The 23,041-nt window shown below is 43.6% G+C and overlaps 1 protein-coding gene across 1 annotated transcript in view; it reads left to right on the top strand.

The window, feature by feature from the left end:
- GTF3C6 (general transcription factor IIIC subunit 6) overlaps window positions 1-23,041 on the top strand; it is a 71,200-nt gene that overhangs the window by 44,810 nt on the left and 3,349 nt on the right. The window contains exons 3-5 of the mRNA XM_069229372.1: window positions 4,453-4,516; window positions 8,617-8,661; window positions 8,831-8,941. Coding sequence (XP_069085473.1) covers window positions 4,453-4,516; window positions 8,617-8,661; window positions 8,831-8,941 — 220 coding nt within the window. The remainder of the gene's footprint in view (window positions 1-4,452; window positions 4,517-8,616; window positions 8,662-8,830; window positions 8,942-23,041) is intronic.

Below are 23,041 nucleotides of genomic sequence, written 5' to 3'. Positions count from 1 at the left end.
GGCTTTCCCTTCCGCCAAACTCAAAATGAGGCCCTATATCTGCCCATCATCGCCCAAGTGCCAGCCACACACGTCGCCAGCCAGAAGTCAGGCAGCACGCAGCGCCAGCCAGAAGCCACTGGACATACACCGCCAGAAAAATCCCCAGTTCAAATACACCACCAGTCTACACACACTGTCAGGCGAGCACCAGTCCACACACGCTGCCATGAAAGCACCAGTCCACACGCACCGCCAGGCAAGCTCCTGTCCACACACACCACCAACCAAGCGCAAGTCCACACACAGCCAGCCAAATGCCAGTACACAAACACACACTCAGTCAATCCCTAGTACGTGTGGACTGTCAGCTGAACTCTAGTTCACACACCCACACAGAAACCTTTCCTGATTTTAGTGGGCTGAAAAATATCACAATCTGCCCTCTAGGGGGGGCAAAAGTGGCTAAAATAATTGTGCCCAAAATAAATGGGACCGACCCTTACCTAGTCCGCTCACCGAATTGCACTAATTGTGCAAAATCGGGAGCAACCATTGCCCAAAGGGCTGCTTCCCCAACAACAAAACAATCCCTGGTGGTCTAGTCGGCTTCCACCCTGAAAAGGGTGGCATTGCCAAAAGCATTCTTCCCCAAGGGGAATGACCATTGCCCGAGGGGCTGCTCCCCGAAATCAATACCAATATGCTAATATGTAAAAATCATTGGTGATTTAGTGGGTTTGGGCCCCCCTTGGGGAAGATCAGACAAAGACAAAAACGCCTATCTAACCCCCAGTAGGACCAAAATATAGATCAATATTATGCCCCTGTGGGGGGGCAACCCTTGCCCAAGGGGTCGCTCTCCATAATCAATGCAAATGTGTAAAAATCTCTGTTGATTTAGGGTCTCATTACGAGTGTGGCAGACAGAGGACCGCCACACTTGTGGTGGCGGTCATACCACTCTACAAGCAGTCCAGCTGCCACATTACAACCCTGGTGGGCGGACCTGCCAGAGGACCGCCGTCCCCGCCAGGAACATGCTTCCCAGGCTGACAGTGGACTGAATCACAGTCCTCACCACGATTGTGGAGTAGGAATCCACTCCAAATAGGCACCGGGCGAAAGGAAATACTCTTTCCTTTCCCCCTGTATCTCTTTTTCATAAAACAAACTCCTCTATCCCCGGAGACGGACCTTACAGTCGTCCTCTCTCTAGATGCACTGGAAGCGAATGGCTTCCAGCGCGTCGCTGGCTCCATTTGACGATGTTTCACCATCATCAGATCGCCAAAGGTGAGGTTGGGAGGTGGCACCAGAAGCAATTCCACTGCCATCTCTGGTGGGATGATTTAGGGGAGGAGCACAGGGAAGCAACCAGGGCATCCCCCGTGGGTGGGTGCGAGGACAGCGCAATGTCATCCTCACTACAGGCCCACCGTGGCTGAGGATGGCACTGTGCCGTCCTCAGCACCGAATGGTTAAATGAGATCTCTATTTGATTCATTCACAAAAGTACCTTAAACTTGTGAGTGATTTACACGTGTACATTTACTCCTACAATTTTGAAGAACTTTACTCCTTTTTAGTATTTACAAAATCAGATTGTAAAGTTACTCAGCGGTGTACACGTTTCCAAACCGTAAAAAATGGGGTGGAGCACACTTAAGTTGAAGGACCTGATTTAGAGTTTGACGGACGGGTTACTCTGTCACAAACGTAACAGATATCCTGTCCAAGGCAATACAATCTCCTTAGGCTATAATGGGATCATAATATGAGTAAATTGTTCTACATTTTGAACTAAATGTACAAAATTACTCACAGTAATTTTTAGTACGAGTTGTTTTGTAATTTTAGTTTTAGTGTAAAAAAAACTTTTCAGATTTTCTGTATATGTTACCTTGTGGAAATCTTTCTGCTCGAATGCGAAGTTGGTAAAGTGTGAGAAAAATATTGAAAAGTTTATGATTAAAAAAAAATATTAGAAATATTTATATGATAAATATTTTTGTAGATGTATTTTATATTTTTATTTTCAACAGCGAACTGAATAAATAATATTACCACACTGTTTGCTTAATTTTGAATTACATCTTTAATGAAAATATAATAAGACAAATTAAAAGTATTTTTCGGAAGTTTCAATTAAAAAAATAATTCCCGACTAAGTTAACTGAATTTTTTTTTTATATTGTGCATTAATAATTATTCAGTAATGTGTGTAATTTATAAAAAATAATTTAATTGTTTCATTAAAACTTATTGTTACATTCAATTTTACATGCAAAAAAGTTATTAAAATATTTTGTAATTGAATTAAAAATGTCAAGTATTTTATAAGTAACTTTAATAGATTTATGTATATTTGTAGCTGTTTAAAATATTTTTATTTATCTTAAAATTATTTCTGATGGAGGATTTATTTTAAGTCCCTAATTTTTTATTTTCAATGGGAGGGTGCTGCAATATCAGTGATTGGCCGTGTGTGGTGCTAGACGAACTCTAGCTCTGAGCAGGTGTACGTTTCTACTCTTTTAAGTCCCTTTTTGGTTGTAGTACCCATAGAAGTGCAGATTGTAAATAGCTAGGTGCCTACTCTTTTGTGGGTGGGTTGACTTCCCTCCTTAAACAACCTTCCTGATCATCGCAAAACTCCTCCTTAATCCTCCCTAAACCTCTTCCCCTTACGTGTACATTTTACCCATTTTCCATTCACTTCCGTGTCCCTTCCACATTTATTTTAGAACGTTTATCTAGATGTGAAAAAACCTGCACTCACGGCAGCGGTCTCCACACATATTCGTATAGAAAAAGCAGAGTTTGTGAATAGCATTTGTAATCCTACCAACCACACTAGAAAATGTTTGTTAATGGCCCCTATATGTTTAAAATTGTATAATTTAGGAATACTTGTGTTTATATAGTAGACAGTGTTCTGTTTAGTTACAGACTTTATGGACACATTATTTCTCAGGAGTAGCATTCTGCAGAAAGCCTAAATAGTAACTTTAGTACTACCAGGTTCTTCCTTTTCTTCTAAAAATATTTGCTCTTTCATTAGTATTCATACAAGTACTACCAGCATCAATGGTAAAAACACAGCTGCGACCAAATGGGGTTTTATTTCATCTTGCCTAAGATACATTAGAACAGAAAAAAGAATCTGAACTGCAATAGAATTCTTTTGTGATGTGCACTGCTGTCTATTTGCAGTCTTTGCCCTGTACACCTGGTTCCACAGATCTCTTGGTTCCGTGGGATATGACAAGGCTAGGCTTATAGTTATGTGTTTTACCTTGCATTAGACAAAAAGGAATGCCATGTTTACCTTAGCTTGTTGGTTTTGAGAGGGTAATAAATCGCTAGACGCGTCAGAAGCAGATATGCAAGTAGCTCTGCTTAAACAATAACTGTAATTATATGCTAGCTGGCCCAATTTTCTAGGGTAATACTGCATCTACATACCTAAATTTGGCGGAGAACAACGTTGTAATCTGCCGGGCAGCGCTGACTTCAGCGCCGCCCTGTCTGATCACTACCAAGAATGCCGTCATTCTGTCGGGATCAGAGATCCTGGCAGAGACAGCAGTTCCCATGCAGTTGGACCGCCAGGGTCATAATATGGCAGTCGGACCGCCATAGTCGCAGTGCCTGGCGGTTAAGACCGCAAGACTCGTAACCAGGCCCTTAGTCTCTTTGTGCTCAGAAACCTTTGCAATACCTTTCCAATCTTCCACTTCCAAACTTACACCTCAAGTCAAGCAAGTGTGGAAAAGTGCAAGCAACAACCCTGTTTTGCAAGGTCTGTATCAGAAGGGGAGCCCTTGTCATTCAAATGTATTTTCTTTGCGGCTAAAATAAATAGCGGATATTTCACATTAATCTTAAAGTTGCACTTACCTTTTTTCCATTATGGGGACTATCAGTAAACAAAAGCAGGTATGATAACATCCACTGTAAGTAGTTTTCTCTGGCATACCAAGATCTAGTTTGCTTTAATACAGTGATTGGTGTGTTTTGTATACTATAGCCCATACTAAGTAAGTGACCTAAAGTACTTTGTTTTTTAATATATTAAAGTAATTGCAGTTATTCCATAATTGTTATCAGCACAATAATTTTTCTTTTCATTTTATTTTATTATTGATGCCTTAATATTGCTACTGAAGACTACGATTGCTTGTATGCACATATTTACGTTTCTTGTTCAAGAACATACTTTACTGTGCAAAATGTTTGATTTGTTTTGCAAACTGAGAAGTCAAGTAAGTTTTGTTTTTTTTAATGCATCAAACGAGTGCAAAGTAAATCTTATCATTCCTGCTTAGATTTCTTTACCACGTTGAAGGCTCATCTTCGAAAAGTCGCTTTGGCAGGGGATTGCAAGAATTGTTGGATTTATAATGCAAAACCATCTCTTTTTTCTGAGTGGTCTTTAACAGAGCTGTGCACTGCTCTTTTTCTTTGCAGGGAATAGACACAGAAAAGCCCATCTTACAAGTTGACAAGTATGTCTTTGCTGGGGAGTATTCAGGTACGACTAAACTACAAATAAAATGTCCTCTCTGCCCTTCCAGTCTCTTGCTTTTAAGACCTTCTTTAACGGGTTTCACAGAAAAGAGAAAGAACTACACATGTGGTAAAATAGTAGTTAACATCTTGTAATTCACATCAGGCCATTCCAGTCAGCAGTGCCACAACAGGCATGATGTACACAGCATTTTACATTGCCAAATTCTTGGCACTTCTTCCCATATCATACTGCAGCTGACCTTATCAGGAGTCCCTCCAAACTTTTGAAGCTCCTGTATTAATGGCAGGTTCACTTTGTCACCATAATACTAAAACAAGCATTTGCAATGCAATAGGTCTCACATTTGCTTAAGTTAGAGCTATAGGCATTGTAAATGCATAAATAGACTTTCTTTGCCACATAACCTGGTCAACCCTGCCTCGTAATTTCGTCTTTTTCTGCCATATAATTCCAGTGGCCTTGTATATAACGAAAGCACTTCCATTTACCTTCTTCCTCTATTTGCTGCAAAAAATGAGAATGTTGCCATTTGGCATTCTAATTTAAATCTGCATGCTGATTCCAATAGAATACCACTTTCAACAACCCACCATCAGAGTGGCTGGCTGGCTAACACAATTCCCCCCCAAAAAACACAAGGCCACCACAGAGGTGAAATAAACTAGAAGTGTCACCCAAACATATCAAGAGTGTTCAAACAGTCCTAGTGTAATAAGGATTTTAAGTTAGCCTGAATCATGGTCATAATTGTAATAAGGAGAGATTATTACAACATATACAATTATCATATAAACCTTTTTTAGAAATAACCTTTTGGCATTAGATTGCAATGCTCAAAACAGCCCCCACAGGGCACCATAGCAAAAATGTCATTTATAAGAAACATGGGGCCCGATTTTGAGTTTGGTGGACAGAAAATCCATCCACCAAACTCCCGACAGGTTGACTGCCGCCTGTGTAGCAACCTCCGTGCCGGAGTTAATAGGAGTTTCCTGCTAGGTCAGCGGGTGTAAACCTATGTTTCTGTCTGCTGGCCTAGTGGGAAACAAGCTACAGCATTGTCTCTGGATCATATTCGAGCTGGCAGCAATGCTGTAGCCTGCAGGGTGCACCAGGGGGCTCATGTACTGACCATGCCAAGTGCTTGGGCCCCCCTGGGGCCCCCTGCACCTGTTCTCTGCCAGCATTTTTATGGCTGTGGTACCGCCACGAAACCGCTGGCGGAGATGTGGGTCATTATCCCTAAGACAGCGCTGCTTACAGCGTTGACCTGGTGGATTAGGACCACCACCGCCTCCAGACCGCCGGGATAACTGATCCTGGTGGAGCAGGCAGCCCGACCACCAGGCTTGTAATGTGGTGCTCAGACTGCTGCATTGGCGGCTGTCCGACCACCATCCGCGAGTCTGTCGGTCACTCGTAATGACCCCCATGGTCATGTAACCATATTGTTAACCCATAGAGGGCATAACCCCATGAAAAAAACAGGTTGACATGATGCAGTGTAACCATATACTTAGCCACTAGAGGGCGTTTTATGGCTAGCAGGCCAACTGCAATGATATTACAAACAAAGCCTTTAAAACAAAACTTCTCCCAGCTGTAAAACAAAGGTTCTAGCAATGAGAAAACTTAAAAGACACTGAAAGGTGGGAGCAGGTTATTATTTTGGGGTCCCAACTAACTTAGTGTGGGGACCCAGAGATGATGTAGACAGAGCTTTTTGAATGTGGTCCCATTTGCGTACTTATGAGCAAAAATGTTTTGTAAAAGTAATACCCTGCAAATCATTATGTGGCGAGTTTTTGTGCCGCAAATATTATAGTATGTTGACTGCAATGCTCAGAACAGGCCCTAGAGGACACAATAAAAATAGCGTTAGGAAGAAACATGGTCATGTAACCATCCAGTCAGCTCTTAGAGAGCATAACAACTGAAAAAAAGAATGAGAAAAAGTAATGCAGTGTAACCATATATTTAGCCCCCAGAGGGCATAGTGCATTACACATTTTCAAGGCTCGCAGCCCTATTGCAATGATATGACAAACAAGGCCCATAAAACATAAGATATTCCAGCTGTAAAACAAAAGTTCAAATCATGAGAGAGCATACAAAGATAATGAATGGTGGTAGGGGTTAATATTTTTGAATCCCCAGTAACATAGTGTGGGGACCCAGAGATGACGTAGACAGAAAGAGCACATTGTGGTCAATGTTTTGAAGGTGGTCCCATTGTCCTAGGACCACCACAGTCTGAGTTATGAGCAAAAATATTTTGTAAAAGTATTGCCCAGCTAAGTATTATGGGGCACGTTTCCATGCCAAGAATATTTTAGTATGTTGCTATGACTGTAAGGCTTAGAACAGGCCCTAGAGGACACTACAATGAAAATAGCATTTGTAAGAAACATGGACATCTAACTATATAGTTAGCCCGTAGAGGGCATAACGACACAAAAAGAAAATGGCATTAAATAATGGAGTGTAACCATATATTTAGCCCCTAGAGGGCGTAGTGCATTACACATTGTCAGGGGTAGCAGGCCTATAGGAATGATATTGCAAACAAGACTCTTAAAACACAAGCTCTTCCCAGCTTTAAAACAAAAGTTCCAACCATGAGAGCGCTTAAAAAGACAGTGAATGGTGGCGGTGGTGGGGGATTATTATTTTGGGCTCCTAGTGTTGGGACCCAGAGACAGAAAGAGCACGTCATGCTGAACATGTTGGAGGTGGTCCCATTGTCTTAGAACCATCACAGGCTGAGTTATGAGCAAAAATGTTTTGTGAAAGTAATGCCCTGCAAAGCATTATGGGGTGAGTTTCCCAAGTGCAGTGAATATTGTAGTATCGGCTCGTCTGCTGTGCCGGGAGAGCCACTTTCAATTGAGGATTTGTTTTACGCAAAGCATTTACCAATTTAAAGTGTTTTAAGGGGAGAGCCACAAGAAATTACTCTGATTAGGTAACTGTGAACAATGTGACCAGTGCTCCAGTACCGCCGATCAAGATTATGCTGTTGTGCCTGTTCGCGCTGTGAGCACCATCGTTGCCACGCAGCATGAAGGGGAGAGACAAAAGGAAAATATATAGTTTGCCCATGCTGAAGTATATCAGTGATCGTGCAATAATCCATGTAGCAGGGGCAGTCTGCAAGGCATGACAAATTCTGCCTCAAGGCGGAACAAACGTAAAGCATTCACCAATGGCATCAAGTGATTTTTAAAAGGCAAGCCCAGGAACGAATGAAAGTGATGGGCGTGATTAAAAGCCCACAATATTTATAACAAGTCAAAGCGCTTATGTGCTCGACTTAAAAATGTCTTTCTTTGCCAAACCTGCTTGCTTGTCCCTGCCTCAAGAATGTTGTAGCGCACACAAAATCATCACTGTTGGAAGACAAAGTAAGGAACTAATTCCCCCTTGAACTCACAGAAAAAAAAAAAAATTGTGGGATTTTCAAAAATAAATGGGAAACCTGCCTATTTTCCAAACGAATTTAAGTAATTCACAGATTGTCGGGAGTGTCCCCTCAAACGTCCTATTTAAGTTCTTTGATTCAAAATATGGTTTATGATCTACTTTAAAGACTGCAGTTCTCTGATATATAATTTGTGTAAAGTTTCTGTGTTTCCAAGTTCCTTGGATGCTTGTACAAAAATATGGGTTATAATTGCTGCACGTTTGAGTTGCATGCCGCTTTAAAAATAAAAGAAAGACATTTGTTCAACTGTTTAAATTCAGCAATTATGGAGGACAAACATCTGTTTTTTGGCTGTTTAGTGAACTCTAAGGAAATAAATCTGGGTGGAGTTGATGGTTTCTCATTTTCCTAGTTGGGGGATGCCCACTAAAACCTCAGTTGGCATACTTGGTAATCTGAGCAGAGATTAAATGGAAATTAGATTTTAATTGCCCTTCACACGTTATAGCTACGTTGCCCTTGCTTTGCCTTTCCACGGCTGCTTGTAGACATTTCATGTCCGGCTTGGTCTAGCACCAGTCAGTGTTGACAGCATTCACATATTTTAAAAGAACATTTATCCCCCTTCAATCTTTTATTCTTTTCACATTTACTGCTACTCGTTTTCCTTTCACAGATACTCTAGGCACCTGTGTGGTTTTTGAAGAAGATCCAGATCATGGTAAGTCATCAGTCTTCATCTTTGCCTTCACACCTTTTCAGTAGCTATTGGGTGGAGACTCTTAAAACAAACGTTAATAACTTCTCTTTTCACCATATTCTTGCAACTGCATGGTATTTTAACTGCCCTTTTTTCCATCTTTTAAGTTCTCATTTTGCTTCATTTTCAGTGGAGAACGATGCCAGTGCACCACAGCTGAAATACAAGTGTCACACTATGAAGAAACTGAGCATGACGCGGACATTCCTAGTGGAGAAGAAGGAAGGCGAAGAAAGCTCAGGTAACATATAAGATTTACTTTGGTTTCTATTTGGCATGCACTGGTGTGTGAACTTCACGCAATGGGAGTTTAGTGGTCAGGGGTATTTGGGCTGACATTCTATTTAAACTACAGAGGAGGACGGCCATTTATAGTGTAAACAATACACCCTCAATGATTCTGAACATTCAAACAGGGCTGGTGAAGTCCTAGCCTAGCCCTCTAGTGACAGCCAGCCATAATCCCTGCTAGTACCACCCACTGCACACCAGCCTGAGTCCTACTGAAAGCTGCTGGAGACTAGCTCAGAGTAGAGCACTAAATCCCTACATGGCGCAAAGCACTGTTGGCTGTAGAGTGCATACTCCTCAACTAAAATGGCGGCCAGGTCCAAACCTAAATGATTCTGGGGCAGGTGTAAGCCTGCAAGGGAAATCCTTCCTCCTGATGGTCGAGTTCCACGCATGCTCCTTTTTGTGGCAATCTGAGAATATGCAGCAAGTTCTCCCAGTATTCTTGCACCCTTCCTTGTGCTGCAGTGTGTATGCTCACACTGCCTTCTGTGACCAAAATCCCTGGAGGCATTATTTGCAGCAAGGGAGCTGAAGGGGCTGTCATGGTTCCTGACCGCTGTAGGCCAGTGCGCTCAACAGTGGGCTAGATGTGTGCCCCAACTCATCGACTCTAAATCTTGCTGTGACCCCTTTAGGAAGCCTTCACCCACCTGGCATAAAAAAAAGAGGGAGCTCTCACCCCAGTGCCCCTGCCCTCGCCCTGTGCAGCTCAAGGCAAAACATAAATATTTTAGCTAAAAAGCATTTTTTCTTTTTAAATAGTGACTTCTCTTCCTAGAGGAAGAACTCCCAGAACCTGCTGAAGGAGCCTGTCCTACAAAGTCCTGTCATTTAGACATTCTTTTGGCAGTTGAATCTTTGGAGGTCTGCCAAGCCCACTGAAAAGATTTATAAATGTTATGATCTGAAATCAGACGTATTCATACCGCAGACCCTGTAATAGAACTTTACTTAGTTCCTATGCCACACTTTTTTGCATCTTCAAGAAGGGAAATTGATTTTGATAGAAACAGTCTCACCGCAGTGTTCCTTACCAGAAATGTAGAAAAACAATCTCTTCAGTCTGCTGAAAAGAAGCTATGATAATATACCACATTGTGGCTGTTCACACAGTAAAGTCACACTTTCCCGATGTTGTTGTTCTGTAGTTTCGGGAAATAAAAGGCAACTGAAAAGAACAATCATGCAAGAATATTTATAGAATGATAGGTCTGGCATGTCAGTGTCTGTTTTGTGATGTGGCGGAACGTTGAGAGGAGATTGGGTAAAGTAGATCAGTAATGTTCTGCAAAATTTCGAGTACATCATAATTGTTTAATAGTTCTTCACTGAATGTTTCATCAGCTGAGACGAAAGTGAATGCCAAAAACATAGCAGAAACTAACACTGAGTTTTAACAGAGGCTAGGAATATCGGCATAACAGCACGACCTTACAGTGCTAACTCAAAACTGTTGACTTGAATAGTATTTATTAAGTCTAGGGAGTGGTCAAAATTCATTCCACAGTTCAGACTCAGGGCTATGTGGTTTTCAGGGCACCTTGCCCCTTGAGTAAAGTTATTGTTTGGTGTTATATCGCAAACCTGGCCAAAAATGTCACACGGGACCCTTTGCAAGAAGGGTATGCTGAGTTAAGTGCTCGTTAATAACATCTGTGTGTAGCCGGCAGGTCAACATTTCTAATCTGGAATAGTCCAACTCAGACCCTCATAATTCCAAACTAGATGAATTGGGTATCATTACATTGTGAAAAAATAAAACAAATTATAAACAGGGTTTACAAACTGCAAAACTGTGGCAATTAGTGCTATTTTAAAAGCTATGATCATTAAGTGAAACTGTAAAACTGATGAAAATGATCTTTAAAATCCGAAATTTAAAATTAGTTACATTCCATTAAAAATATTCAAACATATATGAAAGAAGGAAGCATAAAATATTTAAAGAATGGCACTGTATTTCAGTTACAAACTCTGCAAAAACTACATATTGGCAGACATTATTGGCATGCATTTTGGACAGCTAAATTAGACATCACAAGAGCTGCAAGGGGCTGAGAAATCAGTGAATGTAGTACTGTACAAAAAACAGAGCCATTCTGGAAAAAGGAACAGCCCAGATACAAATACTCAAAGTTCTACATCACAGAATATAGCATCTAAAATGGGGCCACAGGTGTTTTCACAGCAGGATAATGGTATCTCTTTCAACTCTTAAAGCCACTTGGGAAAAAAAACTGAGTGACAGATGGTCTGACCATGACAAACACCATGCAACCTAGCACATTTCAGAGATTGTAGAAACATAATTTCTCCTGCTTACTTCAGAAACCAAGTAAACAGAACTCGTATACCAAACATTGTGCAATCGGATCATCAGTTTAATCTCCATTGTAAATTTTTGACAGCATCCAAATCCCATCCTAAAGAACCGTAGCCTAAGACAAATAACTATGAAGTAAATGCCAAGATGGAAGGGATGAGCCAAATTTCAAGAGGATGAGAGTCTCAACACCAAACTTGAACCAGCCACCTGCACCGTTCCTCTACACTTTTCGCAATGTCATACACTGATTATCTATTGACTCGTCTTTTTCCCTTGGTACATGTTGGGACTGAAAAGTTCTCTGCATGGTAAGAGGCATGTACCCCTGCCCTGACTGCCCAACTGTACTGTTGTCTGAATCCCTAATGCTGATTATTTACTGATTTATTTTTTTGTCTTGCGTGTGTTCCATGACATAGGCTTGTCTCACAGATTGCGGTTTTGTTGGACCAGGAGTGGTACTCAAAGCACTACCCTCATAGTGGGGAAGGGCTGCTGGCTCCCAAAAGAGTCATGCAATACAAATGCAGTATTGGCAGCATACCGTGTAGTGAACAGTAGTGGTAAAGAGGACCTTTGTTCTACTGGAGTGAGGCGTACAGACTGACTCACATTTTTTAAAGTTCCACTGCTGTGTCCTTAACTCATCATTAGCCTACATCAGGCAGATGTAGAGTGCTGCGCAGTGCAGGAGTAGTGACTCTGTGCTGGTTGTTTGTGTGCCTGGGAAGGGAACAGTATAAGGATAGAGCAGTACCCTGCAGTGCATGTATGGTTAGTAAATGTGTGTATATATGCCTGAGAGGAATACATGGAATAAGAGATGTAGAATTGTGCAGTGCATGGGCAGGGAAAGCATGTGCTGGAAGTATGTGTGCTTGTGTGAAGTACAGTACATGAAGGGTGTCGTATGCAGCTCACATAGTGTGTGATTGCTGGCAGCGTGTGCGGTTTAAAAACACAGATCTTCATTAAAGATAGCAAAGCTTCAGTGCTGAACAGTGTTCAGACTTAGGGCCTCATTACGAGTTTGGAGGGCTGACTGTCGGCCCGCCAGACCTCTGGGGAGGAGACCAATGTGAAGCTGGTGCTGCCCCCCACCCTAAACCCTTCCCCCCCGGCCCTATTACAGTGTTTCCAATAGGCTTTCTTAGGAGGTTTCTGCCGCTCAGCCTGTTATAAACAGTGCCGTGGCATTGGCTTTGGCTCCTTCAGGAGGCGAGGCCAATGCCGTCGCACAGAGGGTTCCCCCAGCACCCTTGGAATGCACAGTTTCTGCTGTAGCAGACAGGGCGCTAGGTGGCCCCCCAGCAGCCCTTAGTACTGCCTTCCCATCAGCCTTTGCATGGCGGCCCCCCAGTGGAAAGGCTGGCAGAAAGGGAAGCCGTAATCAACACACTGGTGCTGAACTCAGCGCTTTCATGGCTGATCATGACTTCTACTGCCACCAACCCATCGGGATCCGTGATCCTGGTGGTGCCGGCGGTCCTCCGGTTGTCCGACCGTCAGTGTCTTAATCTGGCAGTCGGACCACCAGAAGTGCGGCGATTCGATCGCCACCATGAGTTTGGCAGTCGCAACACTGCTAAACTTGTAATAAGGCCCTAAGTTTGTGTGCTGAGGGTATGTGTACATGTAAGGGTATAAAGCGTAGAAGTATTAGTGTTGGGTAGTAAGGTTGCTGTTAGTGTACACTGAGTAAATGTGCCTGCAAGGGTGCATTGTATAGAGGATCCTGGGATCCATTTTGGGAAGCCCAGGCCTGCCGGGCGAAGACATGAGGAGGAACGGAATCTCCCCAGACACATTTGGGGATTGCTGGATGCCTGTGAGCTGGGTGGGGACACACTAGAGGAAAAATGGAGATACTCCCTTTACATTTAAAAAGACTTTTCTTTGATTCAGTGATAGCTGACAAGGAAGAAACCTGGACACATCTCAGGAAGGGAGATGGGGCTGTTAAGGGAATCATAAAGAGTAGAGCTAGGGGTCTGGAATTAACCTTTTGCTGCACATATCACTGTAGCTGGTCTCCAGGTGTGAACTCTGGTCACTCCCTTCGGATTCCTGCCTGCTTTAACAGACATCTTTCATGAAGAAAGATGAAAAGGAGTGCTTCCCACTTCAAAAGAAGCAGAACCCCAACATAAATTTTCAAAGCCCCAGAACTTAAATCACATTTGGTGTCTGGAAAAGGACTATAAGAATGGGAGGTTGAGATTATCAAAATGACTTTGTCCCTGGCCGCAGCATCTTGCAAACATCTGCTGCCTTTTTCACGTGCAGGACCAGGTACAAAACCTCTTTCCTCATGCTGCCTGCCTTGTCTTGGACATGGAAAAGGAGTTTGGTACCCTGTCATGGGTCTACCTTTTCCAAGTGCTGACCTGCCTGGGGGTGTGTAGGCTGCTGCTCGCCTACACTCATTTGTTGTACACAGCCCATCATACCGGGCACGCTTGGTCCCCTTGGTCTTGTATTCTTTTTCAGTGGGAAGGGGCACTAGGCAATGATGCCCGTTCTCCCCCTTGTTTGTGTTAGCAATGGAGTCGGTCCATCTTTGAGTGGAAGGGCGAGAGCTGGGCATCCCTCTATCTGGCTGTCTCACTTTACGCAGATGACCTACTCATATATCTCAAAGATGTGCAATGCCGCCTCGCCCCGCTATACTCAACCTTTACAAGTTACAGTTGATTGGCTCCTGTCACAGGGATGGTGGCCTGCAATCCACAGCACGCTCCCATTGCTGAGTCTGCATTCCCAAACAGGAAATTCTTTTTAAACCAGCCTGTGATCCTTCAGGAGCCAGAAATGAATAATCCGAAATGGATAGATTATATAAAAGCTGATTTCATTTGAAGTAGTGATCTTGGTTGGCACCTTGACTGCAGGAATATAAGCCCATTCAGTTAACTAAAGAAATATGGGTTAATTGTACACTGTTGTCATGTTACACATTAAGTAAATATTGGTGCGCAATAAACATTCAGAGCGCCTGAACTGAATGGAACTTACCCCTTGTTGATTACTGTTGTTGCCTGATGGGTGGGTTTCATTAATCTGCTTTGTAACCAAGTCAGCCGTAACAGGCTCTTATGCCACAATCTTGGAGAGGGTAGTGTAGTCATAGCTCAATTCCAGAAATGAGTGGATAATGACCTGGCTGTGTATGGCAGCATCCTTTTACTTGACAACTGTCTACAATATTTGCCACAATTTTATTCTCTGTTTTGTCATGGGAACCTGCTTCTAATAGAACAGGCAAGGCTTGTGTCCGATATTAAATATTTGGTTATTGCATTGCACTAGTGCAATTAACCTTTTGGGCCACATGGCAGGGAAGACACAGTCTGCATTGCTGCTTCGTGGACTTCAAGGTTGACCTTGACAAGGATGATAGATGACTTTGGGTCATGCCTCAAGCTTGTGGTTATGAAAGGGTACTATTACTCATAACAGAGTGATTATACTTGGATTCTTGTGCAAATAAAAAATAACAAGATTGGCAAAAAAAAGAAGGGGAGGTTGACACCCCAAAAAATTGTCACCTGCCAAATAGCCAGATGGGCTGTGTGAGAAGGAGAAGTTCTGCAAGACTTCTGACTTTGAACGGGACTTGGGGGGCCCAAGGCCTGCTAGTCTTTCTGTTGGGTAAGGGCATATTACCCAGGGAATCCACCTGCCCTGGAGCCCCTACCTGCCTGCTTGCCAGGACCAGTGTGCCCTTTGAGGAAGAGAAGACCTTTGGAGTGAACATGGTCCAGTGGGGAGCCCTACAGTGAGGACACTTTGTGCCAGGATTTGGCTGTGCACCGATCGGTCTGCCACCCATGTGTAGGATTGTTTTCGGTGAGCCCCGCGTGCCAGGAGAGGGTGGCCATTGACTGAGTTGTGTGTTGACTGCCATATGGGTCTTGCTATGTCTGTACCTCCGCGTTACAGTGACCTCGTATGCCAGAGAGGGCCACCAGTAAAATACGATTGCAAGGAGTGACAGGATTTGTGGGCCCAGTCCTGAGGTTGGGAGAGCCTCTGCCCATATCACCACGTACTTGCAGTAACCCCATATTCCAGGAGGGGCAACCGGTACCAATGTTGCCAAAGTATTTGGGTTGCTGTGAGAGACTTAGGTTACAACATGCAGGTTGGACCCGCAATGCGAGGAAACTGCCCCCGACTCCATGCAAGGACTGCTGGATACGCCATAGACAATGTTGCATCATTGCTGGCTCCTGTCGGGAGCCAAAAAAAGGATTCCAGCCCAGTTGAACAAAGTCAACCTGGTGTGTCTTTGAAAGCAGGGAGCTGCTTCGGCATCTGAGAGACCTCTGGCAGTGCCGCTCAGGAGGGAGAGGCTGTGCTGCTGCCTGGACTGTGAAGAGCCCATTTTCTCCTAACCGAGCATGACTCGCAGGTGCGCATTGAAGGCATCCGCTGCATTGCAGAACTCTTCCGCACTGTGAGAGCAGATAAGATGTGATAAGGTAAGACGTGAACTGGACCCTTTGGAACTCTCTGCTTACAGTGCTTCAACACCATAGACACCTCTTACTACATTCCTAAAGAGTCAAAGGGAGAATTTTTGAGTGCGGCCTAATGGTTTACGTTCCCTGATGCGGCCACCAATGAATGGGGAATAACCCTGAACACGTTACACAAAGGAGGGTGGGACAGTGATACGCCTGACAACTACTAGAGACCCAACCTCAAGGTGGATTGTGTTATTTCTTCTGAATGTCGTATTTCATTACATGCGTAGATCTAGTAATAAAATACTACATTTCTTATAAAAGCAAGTATTTGGCTGGACATTGATTTATTGTTCGTACTGTTTGCACTTTGAGTTATGAGACATGTTCACTGACCTGTATCCACATCCATCCCCCCTTCCTCTGAGGGACTTTTGACTGCTCAACCACAGCTGCCACTGAGAGACAAGTGCTGACGTGGTACTTGGTCCAGCTGAGCAGGCTCCATAGTAGGTCGGGCCCCAGGACATCAGGAGTAAAATACCTCAACCCCCATAGTTGGGCCCAGTAAACTCTGCGTCCCCCATGGCCCTCTAAAAGGGGTTCTGACATTACATAGTATAAAAGCTGCTGAGGTCCTAGAAACATCTCTGAATGCCTGTTACTTTGATCCCCTACACTCATATGGGCTTCAGGTGGGCTCAGTTCCCAGCTTAGTGCAATGTCTACAGGCATTTTGAAGCCAGCGCCAAGAAAGACATTGTAATGAAACTGGAGGCAACATTTCAGAGAGTGAAGAATAATCTACCCTCTTTCCTAACTTCTACTTTTAGTTCCTCAAGGGACAATATGGTTCTACATCCTCTGAAACCTCTCATGCAAACAACTAACTCAAAACTTCAGACCATTAAAGAATTATAGGGGATACTAAGTAAGACTGCAGTGGAGCATATGGTCACAAATAGAATGACAGGGGCCTAAGAAGAACCTTTGGAAAATAGATGGTGTATTTGTTGAAGGTCATGTCTGTGGCGTCCCTTCTTGTGATATGAAAACCTTGTTAGTCTGAGTTCCGGAGTTCCGGCTCCTACAGCTATATGCTACAATTTGGGTGAGTCATAAGGTTACCTTTTTGGTGTCATTGAGAACTAGCTCAAGGATTCAACCAGCCGTCCTATCTCTGTTACAGTGCTTCCTGTTTTCTGGGTTTTTTTTTGCGGGAGTGGCCTTCTGAATGCTCTGGATGACGAGTTGCCTTGATAGTCAAAGACCACTTAGCAGCACTTTCTTTCCTGCTTCTCTACTTGCTTGAACTATATTGAACTCTTCCAAAATAGGATGCTGCTTTGCTTCATTGTCCCTCCCTAGCAATCAGCTCAACCCTCTCTTCCCTCCTTTCTGAGGTGATCTCTCATATCTCACCATTTTTTATCTAAGAGACAGCACTGTGCAGGGATCCTTAGATTCAGTGTGTTTTTCTCCCTGAGACGCTGCAATTACTAAATGACCTGAGGGTACATACAATAATTGAATTTTTTCGTTGGTCTTTGCTTTCAGTATTTTTGTGGGAATTTAAATTTCAGCACACCTGCAAATGCAGAACCTTATATTAGAATCTGTATAGGTCATTGTACGCCTGACCCCCCTCCTAGAATGAGGGCTTGACGTCATTGGCCCTCATGACACATGACTTCACACTCTGTCTCTTCTCCTGTTATTACTATCTTCTTCCTGAAACTGGCATTCATCATTCCTACTTAACCTTTTTCCCAGGGTGTCCAAGTGCCCAAGATATCTTTCCTGTTTGGGCTTGTTAAGGCTTAAAAGGTCTTAGGCCAGCATCCTTCTCCCGACCCCCCTAGCCATATTCCTCACCCACACCTCACATCCCAGCTTCTTACGTCTATTATTGCTTCAACAGGACTATCTACCTTCCTCCCTCTCATTGTCTCAAGACGCACCCACAGTTGTCAACTGTGCTTTATTAATTCCGGGTGGCGTCCTTAATCCCCAGCCACACTTTTGCAATGGCTATGCATGAGTAATGCTATCTCTACTTATCGATTGTGGTGCCTCTGGCTATGCTTGGGTTGTACCAGCACCAGTTCAGGGTGATCATTATTTTGTATCTTTGTTTATTGGGTCCACTTCATGGTTGGCCCCATAGACCCACTGTGGTTGGCCTCATAGATCCAGTATGTGGTCATCCTTTGAGTGCACATCCGCTGTTCCAGGATGAACCTGTCATGTCAACATACCCAGTTGTCAGAAATTTTAAACTCAATATGGAAACTATGGTAGGTTAATGCAAATGTAACTCTGTCTCTCGCACACCTCTCCTCTTAATGCCATCCTTTAGTGCAGCAACAATTTGTTTTGGCAAGTTTGGAGCATAATCCAGGACTCGTGCACACCACTAATATTCTGGGCAGATAAACATTACCAACCATGCCTAACAGAGTAAGTAGTTAGCCGTTCGGAAACGCTTTAGTCCTGGCTAGGAATAGGAAAGCTCTAAACAAATTCCAGTGTCATGCAGTATAAATCCTGGGAGGTCATTTAGCCTTTAGGACAACATTCATGACAAAATCTCACTGGAATAAACAGTATTCTCACCATGTGATCTGAATGTTTGTATGACCAAATTAGCAGTATTCTCACTTTTTGAGCAATAAGAACTATGTTTCTCAACTAGACTATGGGGTCATTACGACCTTGGCGGGCGGCATCAGCCGCCCGCCAAAATCTGACCGCCATGCGGCTGCCAATGCGGCCGCACCCCCACCGGGCCATTTGGAGATCCCCGCTGGGCCGGCGGTCGGAAACCATGTGTCCGCCCGCCGGCCCAGTGAGGATCACGGCCGCAACATAGGAGCCGGCTCCAAATGGAGCCGGTGGTGTTGCGGCCGTGCGACGGGTGCGTCGCGCTTTTCACTGTCTGCATGGCAGACAGTGAAAAGCTGCATGGGGCCCTGTCAGGGGGCCCCTGCACTGCCCATGCCACTGGCATGGGCAGTGCAGGGGCCCCCAGGGGCCCCATGACTCCCAGTTCCGCCAGCCTTTTCCTGGCGGTGCAAACCATCAGAAAAAGGCTGGCGGTCGGGGACTCGTAATCCCCCGGGCAGAGCTGCAAGCAGCGCTGCCCAGGCAGATTATCACCGCCGGGGCAAAAGTGGCAGAATACCGCCTGGAAGCACCGCCAGCCTGTTGGCGGTGCTTCCATCGTTTTAGCCCTGGCGATCCCGTACCGCCAGGGTCAAAATGACCCCCTATGTTTGGTAATAAAACTGATGTAGAAACCCAAGCTAAAGCAGTTAGCTCTCAGTTCCCAATTAGCAACGAGCATTGTCAAAGCCAATAGGTCCCGCATAAATAATGTGACTGATGAGTTATTGACTTTGCTAGTGTTTACTTGTGAGGTATTGTTGGAAAAAGTAACTAAAAAAATAACAATGCAAAATACTGGAGGAAAATCAAGTACATATCTTATGGTTTCCAAAATCCATAATTTGAATCAATGCTTTCATATTAAACATTGGCATAATTTATTCCTCACACGTGTTTCACTCAGGAAACTCTGAACAGAATTTAAAAAGATTAAGAAAGTACCAGAATGTAAAGGGAAACGCTTGCAAAGGTCTTATTTAGTTTCTACAGATTTCCAGCCATTTTTTCAGGTCGAGCGTAGCGTTCAATGTGTTGTATACTTTTATGTATACTTATAATATGAGTTTAAGCAAATTCAAGCGATTTCAATTGTTGGTTCCAGTGTCCTTCAAAAATCCTTGCTTGCTAGTGGTCAGTTCTGCTTCTTTGTGCTGCCTTTTTCTCTGTGGGAGCAGCACCAACTACTGTCTTATTACGCCATGTCCTGTTTATCTTTTCTGTGGGGGACTTTTTTTCTTTAGAATTTGCAAGTTGGTCTTACACTGTGGGTGTGTGTTCAGTCCCTCCTCCCCGCCAGCTCCCTCTCCAAACAAAACCAACAGCAGAGAGGGGCTTTTCCAGTTCCCCTCCTTTATCTTAGCTCACACGTTTCTCTTGGAATGGAGAGGTTTAATTTCCTCGTAGCCTCTGACATATCCATAAAAGACCAGCTGCTGTGCTCCAATCGGCGCTGCTTCAAGGGTGTGCCCTGCTAATTAGTGACTGAAAGCGCAATGTTTCTATGAAAATGATCCCACATGCCTGCATTAAATACAGCGAAAATGCAACTTACAATTTATTTACACAAACAAAATACACTGTAAAAAACTAGAAACAGGCACAAAAACGTAAAGAACACACTGCAAGGGAGCTCTGGGCCCCACAAGGCTATCACTGGCATTGCCTCCCTAAGGGGTCCCTTGAAATCGCCCTCGCTCTCGTGTTGTCCTTCCTGCCCTCCCTTCCGCAGTTGAACGCTTTGCATTGACCCTGATTGATGGAAAATAACCAAGAGGTCTGTGTGCATTGTTGCGCAGATCCACATGCTCTTTCATGCGCCGTGTTGCTGCTTTTTCATACAGTAATTGATTTTATTGATAAAGTTTGAAACAAAAAAAAAGAAATTGAAGTGTTGCGCCTGCATTGCGGCTGGCTAGAGAGGTTTCGAAACAAGTCTTGAATGGAGCTGGCCTGTCGCCATTTGATTGCTCTACAGACAGGAGCATCCGAGGGGTACAGGTGCGCGCCTTGTGGTAGTACCATTTTGTTGCACTTTATGTTGGGGAGGTCTGAGGAAACTGCAAGCGGTGAGTGAGGGATCATATCGGGCAGGTGAAATACTTATCGAGGGGTGGAATTTCTATTGAGGAAATGTTATTGTGTGTCTGTGTGGTTAAAAAAAAGAAGGCGTAGTCAACCTTTTAGTCCAAAACCGTTTCCATGCCGGCTTCATTTTCTTAGACTCTTAGTCGAGATCGTTGGACCACGTACATTGTAAAAAAGACTTGCTTTCATTTCGCCAGGATTATAGGGCTCTGCGAGGAGTTCAAGTTGCATGTTCTTAGTGATTGAGCTTGTAAGTGCAGGGTACAACTCCACACATTTGTTACCAATGGGCTTACGCACAGCAGAGAACGCCCTTTTAAGAGTAGAGATTGCACCTTAAGTTGTAGACGTGTTTTATTGTAATGTTTTGCCACCCCAGAGACCTAAAGGATCCCTCACTGAGTGTGAGTGAGGCTCGCATACTTGGAGGTCGAATTCAGCGCTCCGGCACAGCAGGTATAATGTTACATACTGAGGGCTATAACCTGATCTTTAAGTGCCGGAAGTCTGCTTTGGACACAACATTTTTCCTGGAACCTGTTGCTTCATACAGCACCTCTAGGGAAGCCATTCTACAGACTTTCATTTGATGAAGAAGCAGATTTGGACATTTAGGGGATATTGGAGTGCCGTCTACCAACTTAAACTATTGTGCATTAGAAGCCATAGCTTAAAGTTTGAATTTAAATAAGCTATGCATAACATTCTTGTCACTAACTCCCAGAGCTATTGTTTTACTATTCTTGTCACCGTATTCATTATACTCTAATCCCTTTAGGAAAGGTTTCAGACCAACACTTAAGATGCAAACTGCAGACTCCCCATTTCCTAAACCAAAAGGCTTTTATTTAGCTTTTTGCATCTGAAATTTCATGCACTTTATGACAATCTATTGTTTACTTTTTCTTTTTTTGTGCCGTGGCTACTGTGGACAAGCTATTAAGCGACATACTGCTCAACCACAGCGTATCGCAAATTGCTCTAATTAACCCCATTATGTCATGCAAAGCAGCTACGATTTCAGCACGCTATTTGGCATATATGGAAATGTGATCATGTACAAGCATGGCATGTTTGTATTACCAGAACTTTTTTTTTGTTTTAATTTACTCCATATCTGCTGCAAGTGCTTATCAGAAGCATCTTGTAGTTGCAAACAAGGAAATTAAGTGGGTTAGAGCTAGTCAAAATTTATGACACTATATTTTGAAATTATTTAAAGAGTTGTGAAATCAGTTTAAAATATATTTTGTAGAAAAGTAGTCCAGTGTAAAAAAAATATCTGTTTGTCAAAGGTGAACACTGCCAGCTAGAACAGAAAGTTGGCCGACTGACATTTCTCAGGGACAATGATATTGCGTTTTTAGGTTTCGCCGCACACGCGCTTGCGCTCATGCTTGCAAAATCTTTTGTTGGTAAAAAAAATAAAAACCTTAAAAGGGGCTTGGACCCAGTCCCTTACTTACCTGACCTTAGTATTTGCTTACCCCAACGTCGCTCTGTTTACCTGCTTTGGGTTCGCCAGCATTTCGTCTTCAAGTCACTTCCTATCTTTGTCTTCTCTGCCAATCTTGCCGTCAAGTTGGCTGTGAACCTAGTACTCCGTCCGGTCACTTCCTATTTGATACTGGCCAGTGTCCTTCCTGATTGCTGTGACGCTGAAGGCACTTCTTTTTTTAGGGGCGAGCGCAAAGCGCTCCGTCCCCTGTTGTAATCTCTCTTTGGACTTCTAACCACGCCTATGTCACGTAAGTCACTTTCATTGGTTCGTGGGCTTGCCTTTTAAAATCCGACTGCTTCCATTAGTGAAAGGCATGCACATGTGATGCCTTTTCCAGTCTTTAGCCCTCCTCGAGCGCATCGACCAACTATTGAAAACATACGAGGCTCGATGTTTTCCATCTGGTTTCTGTGCTACTTCTTCTCTTTTTTCGCAGCACGATCTCGCTGGGCAGTAGTGGAGGGCTTTGCATAACATCGATCCTGTTACATAGGTAATTGCACTTTTGCTGGTTACAAAGATAATTGCACTTTTGCCCTTTACATGAATAATTATTGCACTTTTGCCAATAGGTTTCACTGCGAGCAAATTTTTATTTCCCTTTGTGTTTCTACTAGCACTGATGGCAGCCATCTGCTTGCTTACGTGAAACTTTTACTTTTCAGTTTATATGGAAAGAAAAGTCCTGTTAGGAGTTTACAATGCTGATAGCTGTAACTCGGCTCTTTTCCTTATGTGTCTTTTGCTCGCAGTAAACGCTTGAGACAGGAAAAAGAAGTGCCGGCGCTCAAAAATAAGTGCCGATGCCCTGCACCGTAAACCACTGGCTCAAATTAAGCACTGATTCAGCCCCTTTGCTGTATTTTTTTATATTGCTGTTTTAGTTGTCTGCTGTCCAATATCTATTGGATGTGCTGCAATACATCGAGGGATTTGTCAGCTACTTGCTCATAATTGAGTGGCTTTAATGTCTATTTCAGTTCAGTGCGATTGAATTGA

This window comes from Pleurodeles waltl, chromosome 4_1, assembly GCF_031143425.1.
Source record: "Pleurodeles waltl isolate 20211129_DDA chromosome 4_1, aPleWal1.hap1.20221129, whole genome shotgun sequence".
NCBI classification, from domain to species: Eukaryota; Metazoa; Chordata; class Amphibia; order Caudata; family Salamandridae; genus Pleurodeles; species Pleurodeles waltl.
Note: the sequence above shows the minus strand (reverse complement) of the source record. Positions and strands in the feature narration are given on the sequence as shown.